Source organism: Crocodylus siamensis, chromosome 10, assembly GCF_052110815.1.
Source record: "Crocodylus siamensis isolate JL-2025a chromosome 10, ASM5211081v1, whole genome shotgun sequence".
Classification (NCBI taxonomy): Eukaryota; Metazoa; Chordata; order Crocodylia; family Crocodylidae; genus Crocodylus; species Crocodylus siamensis.
The window spans coordinates 12,841,531-12,861,382 of NC_143404.1; the positions used below are offsets into that span (position 1 = coordinate 12,841,531).

The 19,852-nt window shown below is 42.3% G+C and overlaps 1 protein-coding gene across 1 annotated transcript in view; it reads right to left on the bottom strand.

Annotated features, from left to right (window-relative positions):
* Window positions 1–19,852, bottom strand: part of AFF4 (ALF transcription elongation factor 4) — a 79,433-nt gene that overhangs the window by 12,441 nt on the left and 47,140 nt on the right. The window contains 11 exon segments of the mRNA XM_090064518.1: window positions 876–973; window positions 5,921–6,161; window positions 7,895–8,004; window positions 8,620–9,408; window positions 9,410–9,535; window positions 10,558–10,720; window positions 11,058–11,095; window positions 12,290–12,344; window positions 12,848–12,868; window positions 15,025–15,073; window positions 18,107–18,143. Of these exon segments, the coding sequence (XP_089920644.1) occupies window positions 876–973; window positions 5,921–6,161; window positions 7,895–8,004; window positions 8,620–9,408; window positions 9,410–9,535; window positions 10,558–10,720; window positions 11,058–11,095; window positions 12,290–12,344; window positions 12,848–12,868; window positions 15,025–15,073; window positions 18,107–18,143 (1,727 nt within the window).

Below are 19,852 nucleotides of genomic sequence, written 5' to 3' on the forward strand. Positions count from 1 at the left end.
TATAGTTTACTCTAAATTACTGGTATATATGTTAAACTTTAAGTCTATTGCAACTGAGTTTGTCTGTGAATGCACACAGAAGATAACGGACACTGGACTTGGATTGCTTATTTCCATATGGCTCTGAGTAGCCTGCTCTTCTTATATTGGCAAGGAATACAGTTTGCTTCTAAAAACGTATTTCATCCAGAAAACAGTTTTAAGATAGCCTTGAATTAGCTGATTAAAAGTAAAAAAGAAAAACTATAAGGGACAGTGAAATCTCTAAATGAAACATTAAGGCCTTATTCTATAAGGAGTGGAATTTATTCATTTGGACATATATTTAATAATTTGTGTTCTCAACAAAATATTTTGATAGCAGAGGACGAAATGACTCCACATTCCAGCTCTTGTAAAAGCAAGGCAATTCCAGAATCAAGACACCCCTCTTTAATGAATGATAGCAGTCACTGACTGCAGAGAAAGCTAACAGTGCAGAAAGGATCAACCGGTAGCAATATTGGTCTGCTAGGCTGTTGTGGGATAGTCAGCATTTCTAAAAACAGACAGACAGGGACAACCACATACTGGCCAAGTCCACTGTTTGCTCATCTCACGCTGAGCAGGAATGTAGTGTTCCTTCCTTCCCTCCCAGTGACTGAACCAACTACTTGCCAAATAAGAGACATGCACGTCAGACAGGCACACTGATAGAGGAGCAGAATGCAGGTCTCCAAATCAAAAAAGAGCATTTTCACAACACTTTTGTATGACAAAGAACAACCCTATCTACAGGGAAGAAGGTATACATTTGTAGGCGTTACACACTGAAATTAGCATCCCTCTGAAAGGAAGAGGAAAAAATGTGCAGAGCACCTTTTAACTGCTCTCACCTCTCATCAAAGACAAGCTTCGCTCTTCGGGACTTGGAGCTCTCTGTAGCTGGAGTAGATGCAGGAGGGCAGTTTGATGAATTGTTTAGAACCTTTTCCTGAGGGGTGGGAAAAAATAGCCAGATAATAAATATAAAAGCAGCTGAAGTTTTAAAGTTCCTCCTGTGGCCGCATGTTTATTAAATGAAACCTAGAAGATCAGTTTTCTAGGAGCTAATTCCCATTCACAATTACCATATGTAAATCGTCTTGGCTTCCAGGGCCTCTCCCCTTCACGATGCTTCATCATCATCATACGCTGGAGCAGAGCCAGACAGAGAAACAACACTGTAACAGGCTTCTTAACAAGCTTGTCACAGTAATTGGATCTCTGCCAGAGCAAAGGATCTAGTCAAAGGTTGCTAGCACAACTGCAGTCCCCTTCCCTATGCTTTTTAAAAATTGTCAGAACCCTGCTTATCCTATCCCACCAGTGAGGTGAAGCAAATTATTTACTACGTTCCCATTTCTTTTAGCAAGAATCACGCCCCTCCCCCCCAATGTTTTTATTGCTAGAGAGGATCAAGTTAGGGGTCCTATTTTTATTTCTCAAAAACTCAGTGTCCCTTCATAGAGGCATTTCAACCCTGTCCTTAAAATCATACGGCTTCAGCAAAATATGACACAGCAAATGAAGGGGGAAGATGATGAATATGCTCTATGATATTAGAAGTCACTTAGTTCCCTATATTCAAGACCAGCAGACTGTTTCCAGCAAGCCTGGATTTCCAGGACCATGAATTAGTTTTTTTCTAGGGGTGCACCAATAAAGATTTTTTGGGCCAACACCGATGGCTAATTATTCAATGAGCCATATTGGCCAATACCAATCCAATTGCCAATATGCAGCCCAGCAGCATGGAGAGCAGCGTCTGGCTGGTAAGTCTGCTGGGGAGGCAAGGGGTGTGGGGTGGCAGATTGAGGCTCCTGCGATGAGGGAGGGAGTGGGACTGGGACAGGGCCAGGCACTGCCCAGCCGGGGTGGGGCAGGACACAGGACAGAGCTGCAAGTTGTTTCTCTGGTGGGGAGGGGGGTGGCTCCCACCACTGCATGTTCCCCCCTGGGCCAAGGCCATGCTTGGACTATGCAGCAGTGGCACAGGGCAGGGAGGGGCACGCTATGGCTGCCTGCCTCCCATACTCCCCCAGATGAGCTGCTCACGGCTGTCTGATGCCCCACCCCGGCTGGGCAGCACCTGCTCCAGCCCCACTCCCTCCCTTACCATAAGGGCCTTGATCTGTACACCCCTCCCCCCCAAACTTCCCTCTACAACACTTACCAGCTGGATGCCACTCTCCAAGCCGCTAGGCTGGCTGCGTGCATGCTGGAGCTGCATGTATCCATGCAGCATTTATCGGCAACATTACTGGCCACATCAGCCAAAAAGGCCAATTGCTGATAATGTCAATTTGCCTTTTATCAGTATGGACACTATATGGATTGATGTATCAATGTACCTTTTTTTTTTTTTTAACATAATTTAAGTTTATATTAAACTTTAATCTAGAGGGCTTTCAGAGTGCTTGAAGACGGGCTTATAGAGCAATATACTGTTTATTTTCACCTAGAAAATAGGTAACTATAGCAATTGTTCAGTGGCACTTTAGAAAACTATGCTATTTTGAGAGAGGAATTATTAAAATCTAAATGAATTGCCAAAGACTAAAATTAAAAACAGGGCCAAACATGGTTCAGTACTAACACAGAAAGAAAGAGGCTACTGAATATAAAACACAACCTTGTACAACCTACAAATTCCCCAGAAGATTCCCATCCTGACACTCACCAATCAACCCCTACATGACTCATAATAGCTGATGAAGTTAGCACTGAGGTAACATGGCTGCACTCTTTGTTTAGATAATCCAGTCATTCCCTATTCTGATCAAGTTCTGTTACTCCACTCCTACATCCATTTGCTGCTTCATCCTGAAAATCGATGCTCACGATACCAGTTTTTGATAATTTCAAAACATTTCTCAAGCATCACTGAGATCTGCAGTTAATTGGGTCTGTAAACTAAAGCAACATACATAACATCTACCATGATTGTCAAGTTTTCACTTGTATGTTGCATGTGACTCAGGATAGGCTTGCACTAACATCCCCTGATGCACTCCATAGCCCTATGGATTAAAGCAGCCAGGTTTGCTTTGGTAAAAAAAAAGTCTTGCCACTTGACAGTGCATGTACCAGTAAGAATCAGACATAAAATTCTTCATATCCCAGTCACGTGACTGCTGATGCACAGGAAGCTTAGCATCGGGAGTTTGGGCTACCACCTGCCCGATCTCAACTGATCATCAGGATCAGGCAGGGGACAGTCCCTGAATCCAAGACACAGCCATCTAGTGCTCAACCCCAACAGTTGTGCTTCCCTTGCATCAGCACCTTACCAGCCTTGACATGCAGTCCCACCTGCAGGTTGCACAGCAAGGCTTAACATACCAGATGTTCAAATTAAAGCACCACAGAAACCAGCCACAAAGATATTTATTGAGGAACATTAATGGAACATTTAATGGGGAACACCTTTGTGGCTGATCTGTCATTTTATGATTCAATAAATTTGTTGAATATATGTTGCGCGTTAACTGTTAAATGGCATGATAAAATGTAAAATCTACCAAAAGACTTAGTTTCAAGTACAATCCATCTTCTTCCTGGATTTGACCTTAATTTTTACCTCAAGACCTATTTTCCCAAATTCAGTCTTCAAACAATATCCTACTGAAATAGGTATTTTTAAAGAATTTTCTTTACAGTAGCTTCCTTTTTCATCCCCTTTTTCTCCTCTGACTGACCCTTTTACACTTCTGGACTACAGTAACTAGGACTATCCTGGGGTGGCTGTCAGAATGAACGAGCAAGACTAGCCTTATAGGCCTCTGACAGGACCTAGAGCCTAGCAAAGCCTCGTGACTAGGGACAGACACTCAAAAAGCCAGAGCCTGAATTGGTTTAATCCTTGCAGGTCAGTCTAACCTGCCTAGTTTGAACCAGGTTGCAAGTAGAGACATTCATGAAATGCAGGTACATGCCTGAAGTGGCTCAGGTCAGGAGCTGGGGAGCACTAGAGCAACTGTCGGCTGCAGGGATGTGCTGGGGGGGGGGGAGCGTGGCCAGCCCTGGCAGTACCTTAGAGTGAACTGGCCAGGGAGGGGATTAAATTCTCCACTCCCTGTCCTGCCAGCAGGACCTGAGCCAGGGTCCACCGGGCACCCCCCCCTCGCTTCTGCAGTAGTTGGGCAGGGTGGCCAAACGCCAGCCAGCAGGGCCCATTAGACAGAGGGGGCAGGGAGGAAGGTTATTCCCCCCCTCTATCCCCACTGACCCTGGAGGACCACAGCCAGGGTCTGCCTGCCCTGACTCCCACTTGACCCCTGTGTGGGGCAAGTGGCAGGATAAGCCCCCTCCTGCCCCCTTTGCCAAATGGGGGGGTAGAAATAACGCCTCTCCCTGCCCCTTGCCTAGGGGGCCATGTTGGCCGACCTCCAACCCTGCTGCTGGAGCAGCGAGGGGACAGGGCCCTGATGGGGCAGTATCCCCTGTCCTGGTATCTGGGGAGCACAAGCCTCTTCCCGGTTGGAGGGCTGCAAGTGGGGATCAGAGCTACTGCGGACTGCGTGGGGCAGGCAGCCGCACTGGGGCTCAGACGGGGCCATCACCCCCCTAGTGCTGCCACTGCTTGCCTCACACAATCTGCAGCAGCTCTCCCTGCCCCATAGCACAGCCCCCCTGCTGGGAAGAAGCTCGTGCTCTAGGACACCGTGACAGGGGTGCTTGCTGCTTCTCCCACACAAGCAGCAAGCAGCAGCCGGGGCGGGCAGACCTCACTGTGGTCCTCTGGGGGGCACAAGGGGAATAACCCCTCCTCTGCCTCAGGGGCCATGCCAGCCAGCATTTAGAGGCCCCACCCCACCACTGCAGTGGCGAGGGAGGAGTGCCAGGCGGTTCCCGTCTCTAGTCTGTGCCACTGGGACAGGTAATGCAGGTCAGTACTGGCTGGGGGGGGCGGGCTGAGCTCGCTTATCATGAAAGGGGGAAGGTTTCGGAAGGGTTGGGAAATAAACCTGCTCCTTTCTGGGGCCAGCCTCTGGCCAGACCCCCACCCCTGCCTGTCCCTGCTCTGGCTGGGGAGCACAAGGGCAGAACCAGCCCTACTCTGCTGGAGCAGAGAGCCCAGCCCAGAGAGCATGCCGGGATGCTGGGGAACCCCGGTTTAAACTTAAACTAGGAATGGGGCTGGGACAGGAGTTGCATAAACCATTCTGAGCTCAGATCAGTTAAGTCCGATACTACATTCAACCAAGTTCATCTCAAATTGGTTTTGGCCATTTTGAAACTGCTTTATGTGCACTGAACTTCTGTTCTGTTACTGGTTTAAACCAGTTTCTGATCACTTAAACCGGTTTGTGTGTAATGTCTGTCCTTAGCCCAAGAGAATCGATTTAAACTATTCCTTTATAGTCCGGAAATAAATAATTCACTGTACTCAAGCTTTAACTATAAGTACCATATTACTGCTTGTTTTAAATTTTACACAAGCAACTTTGTAAGAAACGCTGTAAGGATTTTAAGGTCTTTAAGACCCAGCTAGACAAAGCCTTGGCTGGGATGAGCTAGTTGGGAATGGTCCTGCTTTGAGCAGGGGACTGGACTAAATGACTTCCTCAGGTCCCTTCCAACCTTAATTTTCTATGATTCTGTGGAACCATTTGAAATAGATTTGTCTGCTAATAAGTAACTTCTGTAATTAGAAAAGCACTTTACACATTTTCACTCTATTATTAATATTCTGGCTTGGGTAGGTACTGGCCTTCCATTAAATACCTACCCAATTATTTTCCATTTGCATTCATCTTTATAACCTATAGCTTGGGCACTATTAGAAGGCAGAAGTTTAATTTAGATTTAATGCACATCTAACTCTGAAAACAAATCCTACTAGCTTTATATACACAGCCACGCCAAACTGAGAAGCAGAAAAACAGAAACCCCTTACCTTGGCTTCCTTGGAATTACTAGAACTTTTCCCTTCTGTCTTTTTTTGTTTGGATGAGGAAGAGTTACTTTTACTGCTGCTGCTACTCTCCTTATTACTGTTGCTGCTTGATTTTAAGGAAGATGATTGACTGACTGTTCTTTTCCGGGACCCATGTTCTTGTTTAGGATCTTTCTGAGGGACTGGGGCTGCAGGAGAAGGTAGCAGATCCTTCTCTTTAACTGCACCTTGCTTTGAAGACCTGTACAAAATAAAAAGGTCAAATTTTGTTTGCTAGAACAGTTAGAGTTGCTTCAACTTAGTCTGCAGAAAGGGATAATTATTCTTCATTTCTTAACTCTAATGAATGGCTTTTGGCAAACCAGACTGAGCTTGTTTTTTACCATTTGATTCTTGTTCTGACTTGAAAAGGAAGTAGATGGGTTCCAGCTAGAAAGCCACATCCCTATAATACTACTCACAAGAACAAACATTTATGACCTGAGAGGCTAACTGATAGCGCCAGCCTGTCTACTGAAGCAAAGTAAGACTTTGCTCAGAGCTCCCAGACTAAGAAAACAGAATGTGCGCTATCAGCTCCACGAAAAGGGAAAGCTACCTCAGTTCATCCCTCTAGGATTCCCACTTCCACCTTAACCTCTGAAGGGCTATCACTGTCACCACCACAGCAAAGATCCTACTTCCTAACCTACTTTTCACTTGGGAAAGCAAGGCAATTGGGACAACTATTTACATAGTAATAGATTCTTTGATATATATCTAGAATTAACATACACATTTTATGCTAATCTTAAACATATTCAGTCTTGTACTATCAAAATAAACACCACCAAGAATAAGTATACTCCTAACAAAAACTGAAAAAACTGCATGTCAATCACAGAGCCACTCTGAAAATCTCCAAATAATCAACAACAATTAAATTAAGTTTTGGATTATGCTCTGGTAATACAGAGCGGTTAGATAAGTATCACAGAGGCTCAAGGGTAAGACAGAGTTGACTTGCTGCAATTTCTTGGATATAGTTATTGAAAAAAAAAAGTTTCTTGCGCTTAAGTGCAAAGGACCATGTTCCTCTCCTCTGTATAGCTGTGTTAGTTTTCAATGTGTAATGTGAAACAGAACACATATTTAAGAGAAGCTATAAAGAAAATCCACCAATTACCAAATTGTCACTCACTAGCTAAAAAAAAGTGCAAGAAAACCTCACTAATTTGCACCAATGACCTAGCCTCATTGCAAACCTGTAAGGATGTGAATATAATTACAAAGCTAACATTTTGTCAGTTCCATGTTAGCTTTAACTTCCAGTCATCCCAATATGAACTCTGTATTATTTTTTTTTTTTAAATCAAGAGACCATCAATTGGCCTTCTTTCCAAGTTAAGCCATTTATTCTCAGTTATGATATCTTTTCACTCCAAAAAATGGTGCCCATCTTGCAAACACCACGTTAATTTTTGAGTATTGCTTAGCAAACTGAAGATTTACAAGGCCATACTTATGTTAGTACTGATCTAATTTTCTTTCTACCAAAAAATCCCTGGCCTTTATTAAGGTTAATATAGAAGAATAAACTTTCCCAGAACTACTAACCCTTGACAAAAAAAATAAACTATTTTGTACTGAAGGAGTTAAATTGTCAAATAAACCAACCAATTGTCATCTGTTCAGAGTAAATAGCACCCCAATGTGTTTGGTTCTTGGAAATACAAGGATCCTGATCAGCTACAGCTGAAAAAATTGCAGGTAAAAATGCAGAGTCTGAAAAATGAGTACACAAAATCTTGCCCAATGAGCAGCAAGCAGATTCCAATTTTTTTATTTTGAAGTGATGGCAAGCAGATACTCAAGGAAGAGATTTTCACATAGACATGCACACACACACACACGGGAGGTGGGTATTAAGCTTCTCCTCAGTACATACGAAACTTTATATAGTAAGAACAGCCAGATAATCCTATAGATACTCACTCTCTGCTGCTGGAGGTCTTGTGGCCTGATGAAGCCTTTTCTTCCAGTTTAGTTTTCTTGCTTTCACTGGCTCTGTTGTCATCATCATTCTGAGTAACATTAGCAGAAATCTATTGGGACAGAGTTTCAAATTTACAGGTTACTTGCCCTTTGTAATGATTTCCATTTTCAGAACAATTCAGCACACTGTGGCTACATCTACACAGGACGCTGACTGTGCAGTTGCATCACGTTACACTTTCTGCCATGTGATCCAACCACGAAGTCAGCATCTCTGTAGACATGGCCCGTTTGCAATATATAGGACAGAACAATCTAGCCTACGCCACAAGGAGACAGACCAGCGTGGGATCAATTGGCCCAAACGAAAGGCCAATATATATTGGCCTCAAAGTACCTCAAAGATTCCTGCATTCTCTTTATAACTGAAAGCATGACCAGGCAAAAAAGGCTACTACAATACATTTTTGGCCAGCCCATTAACTGACCCATCAGTGCCAGAGCTAGAGTCACTAAGAAAGGATCGTCTTCAATAGAAGTCTGATCAGTCGTCTTCTTCCGGTCTAGACACGGGAGCGAATCTTCACCACCACTTAAATCAAGCACAGAGGTCACTAGAACTGGGCACTCTCTCTGCTTTGTGACTATACATCTCATCCCACTAGCAAGTCATCAAGAGACTGAGAATACAGACATTTTTCTAAATGAATGAAAAAATCACCTACTTTATGCTTCCTTTTGCCTTTGGTGGAATTTTTGTCAGAGGGTTGTTTCTGGGACTCTTTTGTCTGCTTCTCCGGCACACTTTTCTTCTCAACTTTGGGTGGATCAGCATCCTTGTAAGGCTTCCCTGGTATTCTAGATAAGAGGCTCAGGTCGATCTTCACAACAAGTGGGTACCTTTCATCAGGATCACTGAGCGGTGAAAGTAGTTCTTTCTCTTCCATAGGAGAGAATATTCTTGGCCGATAAAAGCCTTCATCCTCCTCCATGGAAGATTTAACTGGAGTCCTATTGCTCTCAGAGTATTTGGGGGTTTGTGAGGAAGGAGGCAGGCTCTCATTTTCATCAGAATCAGAGGATGAGGTATCTGTTTCTATGAATTCCCTGGATTTCTGGGATGGTTTGCTTGAAGGCTTGTATTTCTTTTTCTCTGCTGTAGGTCGAGGAGAAGATTTGGGTTCTTTCTTTATGTTGGGTTTTCTGGAACCTTTTGTGGCTGCCTTATGCCTGTTTGAGGGCATGTTTTTTGCCATGTCTACTGGTGTTTCACTTTCTATTTTAAGACCCCCTCTGGGCTCTTCTACAGCTGCCTTTTCTGCTTTCTTGGGCTGTTTTTTACCTACAGTTCTCCTCTGCGTCACACTATCACTCTGTGCAGGTGACTTCAGCCTGCCGCGACTGCTCTCTGATCCTTTTTGAGTAGTTTTGGAATCTCTCCCAGGAGTGGAAGAAATGGAATCCTTGGGCCCACTCTGATCAGCATAACCACTCCCTGTGCCCTGATCTCTCCCTCTCTTTTTTGTAACCTTGTGAGGAGGGGATATTACTGTCCACAGAAGATGCTGGTGAAACTTTATGCGGATTCACTTTGTTCAGCCAGTTGTCGAGTTGCCACTTGTTTGTTGGTGGTGGTTCAGGCTAAAAAGGAGATCGGGAAGTATTAGATAGATTTTTCTCTTTTCCCCCCCAGAATAGCGATGTTGTATTGTATACCAAAGTAACGGTGACACAGAAAGCTGACTCTGCTACTGAACAAAGTACAATGCATGGAAGCCATTGTGTAAGCTACAGCTTCCTAACCCTTCACCTGAAGAGGATGAATATCAGAAAGACTTGACAACTGCCTACTGGTGATAGTTGAAAGGAGGCACTATGCCTGTTGTTGACCCAAGTGCAGTGAAGCAAATTAATTTCTCTACTATTTTACATCCCTTCCTCCCCTCACTCCCCTGAGCAGACTACAGCATAACTTTATCGACTGAACTGAAGCTACAGTATGCCACGTTTCAAGCTACCTTTATCAATTCAAAACATTATTATGGAGGCTTAACTCCTGGGCTCAGAGTCACGTGGTAGGGAACACACTTCAAAGATAAGCACTAAGGGCACTGATAGACATGAAAAAACCCCAAAACAAAACAGTGCTTTACCGGAAGAGGAAGTGCATTAGTTTGCCCCGGCTCTTCAGTGTCTGTAAAGATTGGAAGCTTCAGCAGGGCTTTTTGGTACTTTATCTAGTAGCTGATTCAATCAGCTATTGGATAAAAGAGCCAAAAAACCCTGCTAACGTGCCCAATCTATACGGATACTGAAGAGCTGGGTCAAACTAATGCAATGCTTCTTTTAGGCATGAGCTGTGCTCAGCACAGGGGCATGCTGAGCTGAAAGTAAAGTATTGATTTTTTCCCACATCTGTAAGCAGCCCCTGCCTGCTGCAAATTAAATGAGCAATTTACTTAGCTTATCTGACAAACTGCTACTGATGCACATGGAATTAATTTTAAAAATAATCAAAAAGTGTGTCAAATTTTCTTTTAAAGTAAGGGTAAATTAGCTCCTCTCAAACTGTTACTTCTTTCTCAGAACAGAATCAGACCTCAGACTGTGATGTTCAAATGCTATTGGAGCTAGATTATAGCTGAAGATGTAATGAATCCTACCTCAGGGGATGCACTCTGTGATGGCTCATTAGCCTCACTGTCACTGGAACTACTTTCACTTTCCGAGTCAGATCCAGAACTGCTTTCAGATCCACTATGGCTGCTTGAGTCATCCCTGGAGTTATCTGCTCCTTCACTATTATGCTGTGAAGGTTCAGAATTACTGAGGAAGATAAAAATGTAAAATAACAAATACTATCAAAGACATATACATTTCCCTTAAATCCTTCTTACAACAGGAAAAAAAATCAAATTACAGACTCTAATTAATCTAAAATAATTCTACATAACTGAGTACAGTAAGTAGTCTAGGAATGTTACCTGTTATATAACTAGACCTTTTTTTCTCTCTAGCTGATAACTATCTACAAATTGTAGATAAGAGACAACTAAAAAAATCACCACTGGGTTAATGCAGGTAAAAAGTCTACGGTGTCAGTCAAATCAAACCAAATGTCACTATTTCACTTGCTGCACCAAAATCAACTGTGAATGCCTACCTTCCAGGTGTACTCCTTGGCACTGTCTTATCACAATCCTGCAATTAGAAGAGTAAAGCAAAGTGAGGACAAAGCTTCGATAAATTGTTTCTTCATAGCATGTGTGCTACAGGGAGACAAAAAACAGCACTTTAGTACTCTTTTGTATCAAATTGCAAAGACTATTAAAGGCTTTAGAATATAAAAATATTGAGCCTCTACAGTAACTCTGATGTGAACTCCTCACAATACTATCTTCTGACACATAGGGAATTAGCACATAGTGAATGGCTTTCTCCACCTTCACACAGCAAACAAGAACTATTCTTTCCCCAGAGTCTTACGCATTCCTGCTACCGCTCTGAGCGTCCTAATGGCTCTATCTCATGTATCATTTTCTGACTGGGGATGGGATATATTGTAAAGTTCACCAATGCTATTTCTCAGTTGTCCAATGCAGTGGGTATTAAGCAACTAAAAGTATTACTTCATATTCCCTTAGAATAAGCAAAATATGCCCAATTAGAATTTTCTAGATAAAAGATAAATTACTTGGAATTAGAAGCAAAAAGATAAGATTAGAAACAAAAAGAAAAGATTTACATGGAATACTGTGGTAGTGCACATAGCTATCAGAAAAGGGCTACATTAAAAGTTGATGCGGGCCCAGTTCAGGACATGTACAGTTAATATTGACAAAGAAGGAACCAATCTCCCTAGAATAAAGATACTATTACAGTAGTAGCTACAGAAAAAGAAAATCTGGTATGAAACGTATGTACATATTAGGACAAACCACCCTGATCCTAAACTACTCATGTGCAGAGATGTTATTATACTCCATGTTCCTTTCCCAATGTGGTTAAAGCAAAAAAATAAAAATAAAAAAAAATCCTAAAATGGCAGGGCACCACAGAACAAAAATTAGTTCTGCATACATCTCCTTGTCTCTTTATTTGTTTAGACTTCTACAGTACATTCACATTCATTTTATGCTGACAAAAAAGGTCCAAAATTGGTAAATAAGGAAATTTGGGAATCTAAGGCAAAATTACAACTCCCACAAAAACATATCATGTATTCCCAAAACAATAAAGTTCTTCTGAAAAGCTTACTTTTCAACTGTCAATTGCTCCTGACAAGATAGCTTGATTTGCAGCCAGCCATGGATTATAGTTTTTAAAAACCATTCGACACACATAGTGTCCTCTAAACTTTCTTAAAACACTAGTACAGTACTTAAAGGAACATACCTGTTCAACGTCACTGTCTTCACTGCTACTGAGTTTTAAGTCATCTTTCAACATACTAAACAAAGGTGGGGGGAAAGAGCATGAAATTATTCATTTACACTTCTTGTTTCAAGAGTTAAACTATAGACTAATCTAACATCTCTAACACATTTCCATCCATGTACACACAGTGCATGGGAGTACAGAGATGAGGTCTAAAGTGTTTGAGCCACTATAATAATCCTTATAAAGAAGAATTCTGATATTTTGAGTCTTAACCCACCATGTTTATATTCAACCAAGAGATTTTATAATCGTGTCCCTTTCAACGATAAAGGAAAAGCCATTACTTGTAAGAACATTACCCTACTGCACAAGTGAATAAATATTGTTTAAAACAGAATTAAGGTGCGTACTGAGGCACTGTGTTTTATTTCAATACCACCAGAAAAGGCATGTTTTTTAAAATATAAACCCAAATTTGCTTAATAAACCTGACAATACCAATGGACACACATTAGCTGTCCATTTTGTTTTAAAACTAAAGCTTTTCATTGCAAAAATAAAACATCATCTTACTCTGTCTGGTTCGATTCACATCTGGAGAAAGAAAATGAGAAAGAATTAATAGCTTTCTGTCCAGGATAGACACTTTCACACTATGGCTTCCTTACTAAAAAGCTCAATATTAATACTGGTTTCTAGGATTTGATTCTCAGGGTACCTTTCTCACCAAAAGTTTATTTGGTAGGACTGCCTCCCACAAAATATTACTTACGTAAAATGTAATCTATGTCATGCTACTTACAAGTATGTAATTACAGTAACATCCCCTCCAACTACTCATCTACAACCATAATCTAACAAGGGGTCTCCAACAGTTGTCCAACAACATCTTTCAGATCTCTTCACATTCCTCAATTGTAAAAATAGCTCAATCTTGCCACAGATTGAATTAGGTAGTCACCAAAAATAACATTATAATCCAAAACTATAAAATTGCTGGACTACTTCTATGATATAAGAGCAAAACAAAAATAAAGCATACAATCCTTCTGTTGAAATCTCTGGTATTCATGACTATAAATGTTTTTAAAGTTAACTTTTTCTGAATGCTCGCAAAACTGATCCAAAAAAAGGACAGGAAAGGAAAAACAACTTGCAGATGGTCAAACTGTCTACCAGCCTGAAAATGGCACCCATTTTCTGGTAATGAAAGAGAATTCACTTTTAATCAAGTTCTTGCACAAGAACTGTTTTATTTAAGTTCCCATATTTACTCAAATATAAAACAGGGGAGGGAGAGCCTCATCTTACATTTGAATACAAGAAAACTGCAAATAAATACAGTCCATCATTAAACTGCTGCCAAAAGAAGCCTGTGCTCAGCTATGAAAACCAACAATGAAGTTGATCAGATACAGCCACACTGAGCATGGCTATAAAACATGTGGCCTAAATTGGGCTACCATCCTGATGGGAACCTAGCACAAGGACAGGTTAGTACAGGGATCTGCAACACTTTTGGGCAGAGTGCCAAAAACACCCCAACCTCGACTTGTGTATTAGCATGATAGGGGCACAAGGCAGAGAAGCCATGAGGGGCCCAATCCATGTCAGCAGTGCAGCCTCAGCCCCTTCCCCGCTGTCTGCCTAGAGGTATACATGCACCTGCAGCCAACAAGGAACCGGGCTGGGGCTCCATGTACCCCAGTGCAGCCACCTGCTACCTCCCAGCTGCCTGCCACAGCCAGCCTGTGCTGTCAGAGCCACTTGCAGCCTCCCTACCATCTGCTGTACCAGGGTGTGTAGAGCCCCGGCCCAGCTTGTTGCTGGCAGCAGGTGCACATGCACCAGGGCAGCTGGCAGGGAAGGGGGGCCAGGGCTCCACTGTCACAGCAAGAATCAGGCCCCTTGCAGCTCCCCTGCCCTCTGTCCTGACGTGCACAAGCCAAGAAAAATGCCTTCACATGCCATGCTCACTAAACAGGGCCCCACAATAAACCAGAATCCCTGTCCCTCCCTTTCAGTCTGTTGCACAGGATTAGTGCAGGTTTGCCTTCCAAGAGGTGGAGTCTGGCCAGTTTGCCCCGCACCTCATCTACATATGCATTTCTGAAGGATCCTAGGACTCAAGATAAGAACACTTTGTTCCAGTCATGAGTGCGGGTCTACTTAGCCCAATGAACTATATAAGTAAATCATAATTAAGCCTTTTGGCTTTGGACTAATATCATGCATACTTCATACTGTATATAAGTAGGAACAAAAGTGCTGCTTACAAGTGTGCTAAAACATGCAGCAGTCTGAAAAAAGGTAAAATGCATCAATTCTGGATGAACCAAGTTTGTGTGTAGCCATAACCTCTATGTTTATTTCAGAGTCGGTTTCCATATTTGCCCCTCACTTCCACGTTCTCACAGAGAACAAGGTCTGACAGTAAAAGGGGGTGGGGGGTGGGGGGGCGGCTGCAGGATGAACACATTGGGAGGGGGTCGAGGGTGAGAGGGCCAACCTGATCCTCCCAGATTTATTTTCCCTGCTGTACTAGTGGGAGGGGAACAAATTCAAGGCAGGTTTGCAATAATTAGATTCTATACCTGGAAAATTATAACAAATAGAATCTAATTACTAAGGGGTTGTCTTATATTCAAGTAAATTTGGTAAAACATGAGGAATGTGTCAAACCCCTTTGGACAACAGTAGCTTGGAAAATACTAGAAGGGATATTCCAATTCTTTCTAAAAGCTACTTACGATTTAGACTGATGACCGTTGGACGTTTTTGAAGCAGGATTGTATCTTTCTGGAAAAGTATAGAAATAAAGTGCTTAAAACAGAACAGCCAAGTAAGTTACTCTAAAGTTGCAGGAGATTAAAACCCTCAATATACCTGGAGACAAAAGCAGATTAATCAAGTGATGTTCAACCTCCAGTTTATGGGTCATCCAATGCATCCACCAATATGATAGCAGCAGAGTAGAGATGAACTTGATTGTTGCTCCCATGCTGCCAAATTTATGGACTCATGGGGAGCCTCGGAGACTGGAAGATGTGGTCCTTGTGCACTAAACTATGCCAGCACCCAGGGTCACTTCATGGCCAGATATGGCTGGGCAGGGTGGGGCCAGCATGTTGGATTGCACCCATAGCCTCGCTTCACATGCAGGATCCAGCCCAGGGGGCTGGACGGGTTAAGCATTGCATGATTAATGTATTTAACACTTATGAACAGCACAGACTAACCCAGCTGGTTTAAACTAGGTACAGCTCAAGTTTGTCTTCTCTAAATTTCACACACCACTAACAATGTGCTTGAATCCTAACATCCACTACACCTTTCTCTTCAGCAGAACCAATAATCTGAACTCCAACAGCTGGGCACTGAAGACGAAAGAATTACACTGTTCATAAAATAACTGGAGTAGCCTCACACAGATTTTCAGTTACAAGATCCCAAAGTAAAAGGATAGCACCCAACTTTATCAATGAGAATATTTAAATACAGGTTTCCCTTGCTAACCATGGTTTTGCCCACCATGGTTGAGTAGCCACGTTTAATATTCCATTTTGAATACCGCGGTAGCCAGTTTTGAGTAACCATGGTTTTCCATGGCCACGAATCAGCCGGCCGCCTGCCATTTTTCCCATAAGCCTTTTGTCTTGCCAGCCATGGTTTTGCCACCCACGGGAACTTTCCGGAACCTAACCCCAGCAGTTGACAAGGAAAACCTGTACACAAAACTGGACCAGATTTTAAGCAGAACTGCTTAAAGAAAGCAGTAAGTTTAAAATATTTACTTGTAGCATCAACGTAACAGTATTGCTTTCTGCATGCAAAGATACAGAACAACTTGCTCTGTCATGTCATGGTCACATTAGCCTCAGCACCATTCCTAGTCAGCTCTGCAGCAGCTGAGCCAGGGGACCCCCATTGAGATGAATCTCTGAGAAAAATAAAAATGGTAATTTTTTATTTCCAACTTCTCACAGTTTGCCTAGGATACTATAGCATGAACCAGAACTGAGGCTGTTGGGTTCGTAGGTAGGGACCACTGTAATTCGGGATTCAGGGAAAAGGCTGAAATACAGCATTTCCCCTGAAGCCCTAGAAAACTGCAATTTGGCCAAAAATGGCCTGAAACAGTGGGGGAGAGGGAGGGTGGGGAAAAATGTTTTTTGAAACAAAAAAACGGTACCTGAAGCATGGAGAAGGCAGGCAGCAGAGCCCCAGAAACACACTGGAAGCCCTGCACCTTTCCAGGGGCAGCCTAATAGAGGCTGATCCCCTGCTGGGGCTCAACCAATTAGGTTGCTCGATCCTGCTTTGGCGGGGTGTTTAAAAGCTCTGCCCAGAACGAAGCAGCACCCTCTGCCTTAGGGGCTGTGGGCATGGGCATGCCAGGCGCCTGTCCCCGCAGCCAGGCACTTGGCACAGGGCTTTCCCCCCTGCCTGGCACGGATCTCCCAAGCCCCGCTTTGGCTTGCTGGCACACAGGAGCAGAGAGGAATTTCCCCCTCCCCTTCTCTGTGCAATGGGGCAGAGCAAAGCTTGGGAAACCTGTGCTGGGCAGAGGAAGCCCCTGTGGCAGAGGCACCCTGCACCCATGCCCGGTTGTGGGGGCAGGCACTCAGCACAGTGAGCTTCACTTATTAAACAACAACTTTTAAGTGGTGAGCTTGACTTCCTTAAAACAGCTGAAGAATTGCCTGTGTGCTGCTGTGCAATGGTAAATCAGGCCCATGGTGGGCTCCCTCAGCCAGAGGCGTGGGAGAGTCTGCCTTGAAAAACACCTGACGCTGGCTCCAGTGAGCCTGCTTTGGCCCCCGCCAGTGCTGAATTACAGTGGTCCCTATTCAGAGGAAAATGTTTAGGAGTTGAACACCAGGGCTGGCTTCTCTCCCTTCTACCCAAAGCACTTACAGATCATACATTCCTGCAGCAAGTGGGCTTTTCTCTACTTAGTATTATGGGAATCAGGTGCTGAATTGGTTTCCTTAATTCCTCACTGTATTTAGTGTTTAGATTAAGCTGCTTATAAATATCTAAGAATACACCACTGTGCTTTTAGTGCCTAACCTAATTATCTAGGCAGGGAGAGTAAAACCTGATGTTGGAAGTTAACACTCTGAATCTGTTTCAACCATATGAAATTCAATGCCTGTGTTAAATAATCCCTGTGAGTAATACCCTTGATAAAGAAAAACTATATTTAGAGAGGCAAGAAAACTACTGCTTTTGTTCAACTTCCAAATTGCACTTTGAGGTATGAGAATGCAGAACTCATGGCACACCCAAGGTTTCTTTCAATTTATGCCCCAATGAACTGAGCATGGACATAAAGAAGAGAAAGCGCCAGTGACCATATCTTCTGAATCATGAGGGCTGCTTTATTATTACACTCTACCAAATACAAGAATTTATTTGATTTCCAGCACTTTTATACACTGGGTTTGAGAAGGCGATGCATGCAAATAATACAATATCATTTTCCATCAAATCCAGAGCAAAAAAGCCTCTTTCCCAAGAATTAAAGCAATAAGACTAAGTACAACTAGAAATTTCCTCTAGAAATGCAACTCAATCATTACCTCTCACATAACAAAACAAAACGTATGAAGAAACCTCTGAAACAAACATTTGGCTTAACACCTGATATGGAAATTGTAACTTGGGAGTTTAACTATCTGGGGGCTCAACAGTGCAACCCACCTGAAAGGCACAAATTAAAAAAGGGAGGCATCTCAAATGGCATTTGCAACATTACACATAGCTAGAAAACATTAGAGAAACAATTAAAAAATATACACTTAAACATATTAATTAAAAAATACTCACTTTGCTCTCCAGTGGCAAAACTGGATTGCTGAGACTCCTAAGGGAATAAAAGGCCGCAAAAGATTACATAAAGGGAATTTTAACAAGTGACAGAAGTTCAGCTGCTATCAAACTGCCCCATTCATTTAGATGACTGTAGCTAAGACTAACACTTTCAAAGAAGAAAAACCAGGAATGAAAATACCAGATAATGTACCTGGGCCCAAGTTTCATGCACATGCCCCAAAATACACAGTAAGATCAAGCATGTGTTCTTATTTTATGAAGTCCTTGCAGTGAAACTGCCTTTGTTCCTCCCACCTTACCCTAACCATGCACCTTGCACCCTCCTGTTGTGACGAGACGGGCCCTGTGCCATTGTGCTCCATGATACACAGAACTGCAGGCTTGCTAAATCCTCCTCTTTCCATATTAACACAGTAAAGAGGAAGGTTCTTGACATGGGTTTTTATACTTTACTTTCGTGCATCCTGAACAGGTTCCTATTTGTTTGATTCCTTTCCATACACTTCATTTTCTTTGCATTTTAACTCATAATTAAACTTTTTTTTCCCCTCAAAGAAGAAAGTTTCTTGCCCACCATTCTAGTGTAACCATCACCAGCATCATCAGAATTAGCTACTTAAAATTCTCAGCAGTAGAACAGCACATTTAGGAGAGATGCTGCTGAATAAATGTAGGTTAGGATCTGAAAAGATTTCCATGCAGTCTAAGTTCTGACAGTCACACTTCTGAAGAAACTGCAGAAGGACACAGATTGCCCCAAAAAGCTTTCAAAACTGAAGTTCACAAACAAAATGCAGCCTTAACCAGGCAAAGTTGAACTGTATCAAAGTAGAATGATATTTTTTCTAACAAAAACTGAAGTCTCCCTGAAATCACATAACTGCACACCTAATAACTGTGCACCACCACCGCAGCACTGCTTACAAGGTTGGTCTTCATTTGCTTGTGTAAATCATAAAGCCAAACTACAAAGAAAATCTGGCTTTGAAAAAAAATGATTCAACTTTAACATCACTAACAGAGGTCCTGGTTAATCCTGGAAAATCCAGCTCTCTCCTCCACAGTATTGAAGAATCAATACTTTTAAAAGTAAGTTTTAAAAGATAAAAATCTTGTTTTGGTCAGCAAATGGGCAGACATGTCTAGTACACAAAGAAATACTGCTAGTACTGCTAGACATAAAGGCCATTTTTAGTCACCTTTTCCGATCATAGGTCTCATTTTAAAAACAGGTCAAGTTGTGACCCTAAGAAAATGAAAGGGCTGCATACACTTGATTCTACTCAAAATATACCTCTTGTATCTAATATTTAATTCAAACACTTTCACTAATTTACCTAGAGGAGTCAAGCAATCAATAGCCTGCTGTGGTTCCTGTAATAAACCTGTGAATATCTCTTAAACAAATGGCAGAGTGAAATGTCCTTCCACAGAACTACATCTGTGAATATCTGACAGACACAAGGGCTTTACACAGCAGTGAATGTTGATATATTCTTAAAGCAATTGGGTTTCTATTTCAAATTGGTAAGCTACTGAAGCAGTACACTGGGAGTTATTTCTTTCACATCCTTTAAACCAGGCTATAACGTTAAAACTGGAGCATCTAGAAACCCATTATTTTAGGAATATTTAAATACATTTAGTATTTGCTTCTTCAGGACTAAAGAAACTAAATTAATCCACTTTTCAAATGCAAAGTGAAGTAAAAGTCATGTGACATCTTACTAGCTTTAGTAG